At 30.5% G+C, this 6,622-nt stretch overlaps 1 protein-coding gene across 1 annotated transcript; it reads right to left on the reverse strand.

Annotated features, from left to right (window-relative positions):
- Positions 1-1,372: 1,372 nt before the first annotated feature.
- LOC125073144 lies at positions 1,373-6,134 on the reverse strand. Its single transcript, XM_047683852.1, has 3 exons — positions 5,693-6,134; positions 2,386-2,672; positions 1,373-1,762 (listed from the first exon to the last, which is right to left on the reverse strand). Exons 1-3 carry the CDS (start codon positions 6,074-6,076, stop codon positions 1,714-1,716), a joined length of 720 nt encoding a protein of 239 aa, XP_047539808.1. The 5' UTR covers positions 6,077-6,134; the 3' UTR covers positions 1,373-1,713.
- Between the last annotated feature and the right edge of the window lie 488 nt (positions 6,135-6,622).

A 6,622-nucleotide genomic window follows, 5' to 3' on the forward strand; every position in this document is an offset into this window, starting at 1 on the left:
AATAATTAGTATTAGATTTATATTTTATATGCATATATTTTATCTGTGTATTTAGGTATATGTCATCTCCAGTGACACACATCGCGAAAGCGCGGGAAAATCGATTTATAAAAATTGGCGCGTATTGTAGACGGTTTGTGTGCCCAGCGAGCTGATAGTTAAATATAATATCTATATAATGTAATTTGTAAATCGACTTTATATGTAAACATTACACATATGACTCCACTCCACCTGATGGTAAGTGGTAGTGGAGTCAAAGCGCGAAGGTCAGTACAGTCAGGAAGAATGAAATACAATGTAAGATGCCTCTTCTCGCCTCGTTTAAAGGAACCCAGGTTATAGAGGGAACACGTTTACTGGTAGAAAAATGTTTCTGGTACTGGTACAAGGTAACTGTTAGAAAATTTAAATCACAGTTAGGTTACAGCGAGAGCCAGCACGTGTAGACTTATGAAGGAAAGGAGAATAATAATATATATGATCATCTCCGAAACGCGTTGCATATTCTGTTATAAGTTTTATGTATATTGGTTTAGTATATCTCATATATAGTCATATACGAACTAAGCATAAAAAGCATGATTTAAAGGTAAAACTTTAAGAGATCCTTATACATAATCGTAATTGAATATTCATGAGTTAACATCGAACAACGAAAATAAAACTCAAACATTCATTTCTCAACAGTTTAATTCATATCATCATTAATAAGTCAAATAATTAGCTTGAAAGTAATACAAAGATTATTAAAAACGTATCAAATTTATTTACATTGTTTTGCGTTCGAGAATAAAGTATATAAATATAATTTATATATATATATATATATATATTAATAATGAGATCTATAGAATAATAAATATAATGCATAAATATACATACATGTTTGGTTCGATAATACTTTTCTTTTAATATTGATAAACTAAATAAATGCGATATTTATTTACATATGTACATTATTATATATATATAATTATAATTCTATATTAAACATTTTCAAAATGATTTATGTAATATTTAATATATATATGAATACGAATAAATATATAATATATTTATATTAATATGCCCATGATATGTACATTATTTTAACTAGTAATAATATTTATGGAATACTATTATTTTATGTTTATTTTAAAGCAAATTCCAAAGACTCGCTCTACATACATATTACTTACATAAAATATTTACATATAAATATGTCTACGAATAAATACAAGTACTAGTATACTGAGGTAAAAATATTCGAAAAAAAAAATAAAATCCCACGTTCTCTATTGCAAAATCGTGATCCGTTGCAAGCCTTGGTCGTAAATAAAATCAATCTTTTAATAAATAAATAAATAATAAATTATATTTTCCAAATAATACGTATTGTACTTAGTATAATATTATTTTCATTAGATGTTTTCATTATAATTGGAAAATGTTAAAGCACCATTTATAATCTGTTACATTTTAAATGATACCTACTAAAAAGTCCTATTTTACCTTCGTCAATAAATCCATCTCTTTCCCTCACTATATAATGAATAAGGAAAGATAACCTAAAACGTCAATTTGCTGCGTATATTTAAAAGGTCTTTTTTATGTAACGATTGTAAAGAAGGACCTTTTTCTCTAATGTTGGCGGGTCTGTGTACTATAAATAACCTATAAACGTGTTAATAAGTTAATTTCGTTTAATTAAATACTGATGTGTCGGTCATTTTATTGGGCGTAAGCGTTGTATGCTAGGTCGTGGGCACTTTCAAGGGACCTGAAATAATACATAAAATAATAAATTAATGATTTATAAATTACAAAAACTATTTTGTACGATTGTGTTCCATATTTAAATTTTATTGCAGTACAATAACAAAGACATTAAAAAAAATTTTTTAATAAACGATGAAGTCGAAACTCATTTTGTGTATTTATTGAATAAGATATATTGATATCAATATACTATATTATGTGGTGAGAATTTGAAATGACCAATGCTTAAGTCTTATTGCATGTTTCTCACAAACACAATATAACATCGTTGTAGGGCTTGGAGCAAGTCTCGGTAGTTACCTACCCACTTATAAATTTCTCAACCGACAAACAGCAATACTTAGTTTGTTGTATTCCAATTTGGTTACCATAACATAAGATCTTAGTTCCCAAGATTGGTCATCATGATATGAGGAATGATTGATATTTTTGTAGTATCAATGATTATAGGCATTGGTGACCATTAAGCAACAGATGGCCTAATTGCCAGACTACCTACCTATATGGCACAAGAAAACAACACAACAATCTTATTTCCCATAGTCCAGCAACGTTCAGGTAAAATTTCATCAATACATATATGTAATATTAATTAAATATATAAGGAGACATTATTTGATTTACCTGCTCCACCCAGCTCCTCCATGACCAGCTGAGACCACTACTTCATGAGCTTCACCAGTTCCATTAGATGACAGCAATTTCTTCAGACCAATGATACCGGCCAGGACCAGAGCCAGCTTAGACACGATCAAAGCCTTGCCAGCTAATAACGCGAGAGCCCCAAATGCCAACGGGACCATCATACCCCCGATCAGCAGGGGGATGGCGAGGAGGGGGGCCAACTTCTTCCTCCTTCCACGGTCTTCAGCGAATGCGCGCTGCAGATCCGAACCGGTTGGGAATTGAACCTGGAAAACGGAAAATATATATTTTGTAGACAATTTCTAAATTTATCATTTTGGAAAAATGTTTCCCTTACTATATTCTCCTTTAAAACATTTAAAAAAAAACAAATGACTGCTAAAGTAAATAAAATATCTAATAATAATAACAATAATTTATTATATTTAATAGAATAGAAAATAAAGTTTATTTCAAAACTGAACAAAAAAAAAATAATTAAAAAAACGATCACAAAACCATATTATATTAATATTGAAATCGTGACACTATTAATCTGTTAATCATATCTAATTAGCAAAAGAAACCGTAGTAAGAATACTTAATAGAGTGTGTCAAGGAAAAAAGCAAAAATGAATTAATTGCAAGCAATTATATGTGATCGTGAAAGCAGTCACGGTGCGTCGACGCATGGTATGTGCAAAATGCTTCGTGTTAATGACCATTTTCTAATGTTTATGTGAATTGTTTTACCGGAAATGCAGCGAGGAGGTTTTATTGGATAATAAATCGATATTCAAAATATAATTATGGAGTGACTTAATTAAATTGATTTTTAATTGTTTTTTTATTTTTGGTTCAAATCTTATCAGCCATGTGCGATACACTTTTCTGATATCATTGTAATAAGAAATGTTTTTTTTTTTTTTTATGAATTTCTACTGAGTAGATATGTAAATTAAAAATTGAATTATATTATAATAAAGTTTGTTTAAATCTAATAGAAATTAAAACTTATTCGAACAATTAACGAGCATACTAAGCGTAGTTTAGCAAGTGATAAGTTAAACTCAGATTTATTTCTTTCTGCCATTATTGATTTCAAATTCGTCAGAAAAAGACAAAACATTGAATGGGCCAAAAATGCTCAATTAAATTCTTAGTTTAATGGCTTTTAGTTGTGCCGACAGGGCACAGATTATTTCGCCAATGTTACGTAGGATAGAGAAGACCCAAAAATGTTTAATCGACCTTTCAACAAATTTGACACTGACAACTGTCATCCGCCATATTTAATTATGGTGACGTCATATGTTCCTATATAATCAGGGCTGTATAACCAACTATTTAAATACATAACTTAAGAAAAATACGGGGTTAATGCTCTAATCTAAATAAGTTTAAATGATGTAACGTTCCAAGTTCAATTATAACGTAATAGATTAACGGTTGAACTTTATAGATTTAATGTTTAAAACGCATGAAGAATACTAATCATTTGATACCGTAACTGATAAACTGACATTAACCTTGTTATTATTATGTAAGTGTTACGCGAAGTGCACATTGTTGATTTCCTTATTAATATTTTATCGTTATTAATATAACACCTCTTTATATATTATAGGCTGGTTTAAACGATTGAATCAGTTATGTCTGGATTGCGTTTTGTTAATGCTAAATAGCTTAATGCAAATATTATAGAGAGAATTATTATTCTAAGGTATATTTAACATGAATTTTATTTTTGGTGTGAATGCTTAATGAGCAAATTTTATTTTGTACTTGAGAGGAAATACTTAGTCCATAATTAGATGCTCATTTTAGATCTGGTGGATAATAATCTCGTCACCCTTGATCAATAAAAAAATTATAACAATAAAATATTTGATTAATGTGTGTTATATTTACCAATTACGATTACGACTGTTTTTTTAATGAATCGTTTTATAAGCAGCTAAAGGAATAAAAATGTTATGCCTAATTACTGAAATTCTTATAACTGAAAATTATTACTATAGTTTTTTGATCCTTTAAGTATTTTATACATTGAAATACCACCGAAATGGTACCTAATTCTTGTTTGATGCTTCAGCTCTTTTTTTTCCACTCACAATACGTATATCCAATGGTCATGTGAGCTATCTATCATTATGTTTAGTTTTCACTGCTAATATTACTATTATAAAAAAAAATAGCAACCAGGCACCAATATTAGTATGTATGAAAATCGATGCTCGAACCGAATATATTCAATACGGTGATACGATATTTTGATTCGTAGATTCTTTACAGATTTTAAGCCAGATACAGTGGTTTGAACGCGTATATCTTAACCGATGATTGCTGGTTCAAACTCAGGAAAGCGCCACTGAATTTCCATGTGCTTAATTTGTATTTATAATTAATTTCGTGCTCGGGGGTGAAGGAAAACATCGTGATGAAACCTACATGTGTCTCATTTCAACGAAATTCTGCCACACGTGAATCCATTAAACCGCTTTGGAGCAGCGTGGAGGAGTGTGGTCTTAACCTTCTCCTCAAAGAGAAAAGAGGTTTTAGCCCAGCAGAGGGAAATTTACAGACTGTTAATATACTATTATTAAAGATTTTAAGTAGATTTTACGATCGAGTTCAACGTCGAATTTTAAGTTTGATTTTAATACATCCGTGAACAATGGCGACTACATTAGAATCATTATTAGCTCCAAAAAGCAAACTATTTTTCGTTATAATAAACATTATAAAATTTTAAATGTATAAAATACAAACGAATGCAATGAAAGAGTGTTTTAGAAAACTTGTCAATAGGTTGTCAAGCTCGTTATGATTGGAAATAGCAATTAAACCAGTAGAGAAACTGAGCCCAAAGAGATCAAGTTGAATACTTCAAAGTAAATATATCCATACTTTTGTATTCAAAGAACCACCTGTCTTCCAGTATCTATTTAGATTTGTTTTTGTTACAATTATGGCGTATTTTTCTCGAAATTTAAAAGGATCTTTTTTCTTAATTTATTAATAGCTTTCAAGAAAATAACCGTTCATCCAAGATTATTTTCAAGTAAAAACCTATTAAATCTTGTTCGAAATGGTTATTTGAAGATGTGTGTGCAATAGTAACTGATTAAATTTTTTTTTTTTTATTGCAGAGTAAACCGTGATTATGTTTCATGCAGTTTACAAATTGTTTTATAAAAGTTCCCAAGTTTCCAAGAAAGTGTTTTGAAGAATAATTGTCTAAGACAGGATACTATACTGCGATTGAGTATATTTTTGGAGCTACCATTAAAACATGGCGATTTACCTGGATGGTATGAGTTTGCATGAATCCAACGATTTTGTCCAAGATAAGGTTGTCCAATGAGCTCTCGTCAAGACCTCTCGGAATCGCTTCTTCAACTTCCACATTTTTGGCTGCCTCGTGGTTCTTGGTTATCTTAACGCCGCTTAGAATAGAAATTTCGTCGCTCTTCGATATCCTATTCAAAGACTTGGCTAGTTTGACTTTAAGACAGTTCGCAATATCGCCACCACTGCAATCTCTATATGTTTCGTATGCGACTTTAAGGTCTCCCAAAACGGTGTCCTCTGAACTCCTCGCTTCTTCAACTTTGTTGTGATTTGTGGTTGCAGTTCGTGCGCTGACGGCTACTGCCAAGGTCAATACGAGGAGATAATTAGGCACCATTTTGACGTCGTTCGCACGTTCGTGGTGGATTGGGCACTGTGTTTAAAACTAGAACAGTGTTACCGTTTATATGCGCTTAGTTTCACGGTACAGCGGTGTTACTAAGAGGGATGCATCGATGCATTTATGCAGTTTATCGTACAGTCGACCAAGATATATTAGATTTTAATTCATGCATTGATACGACAACTTCTTTACGTTTTTCAGCAAATATTTCATCTTGTAAAGCAGGTTATCATCAAGAAATCATAATCTAAAAGAATAGAAAAATATATTTGCTCTTTTGATATTTTATTCTAATTCCTTGTTTGTGATTTTCTGATTTTGTTGCCTTTACATTAAAAGCTATAAAAATATTTTTTGGTTAAAGAATTTTTAATATTTTACCAAAAATCTCTCATCATAAATCTCTTATGAATTTCAAGATGTTTACTTACTTTAACCGAGACAAAAAGTTTTGTAGGACATTTAACAATTAATAGATAAAAAGTTTTATGTTTTTCTTCCTGTCATTGTACATTAGGTGTCTATACGAGACGTAAGAAT

The sequence above is a fragment of the Vanessa atalanta genome, chromosome 23, assembly GCF_905147765.1.
Source record: "Vanessa atalanta chromosome 23, ilVanAtal1.2, whole genome shotgun sequence".
Lineage (NCBI taxonomy): Eukaryota > Metazoa > Arthropoda > Insecta > Lepidoptera > Nymphalidae > Vanessa > Vanessa atalanta.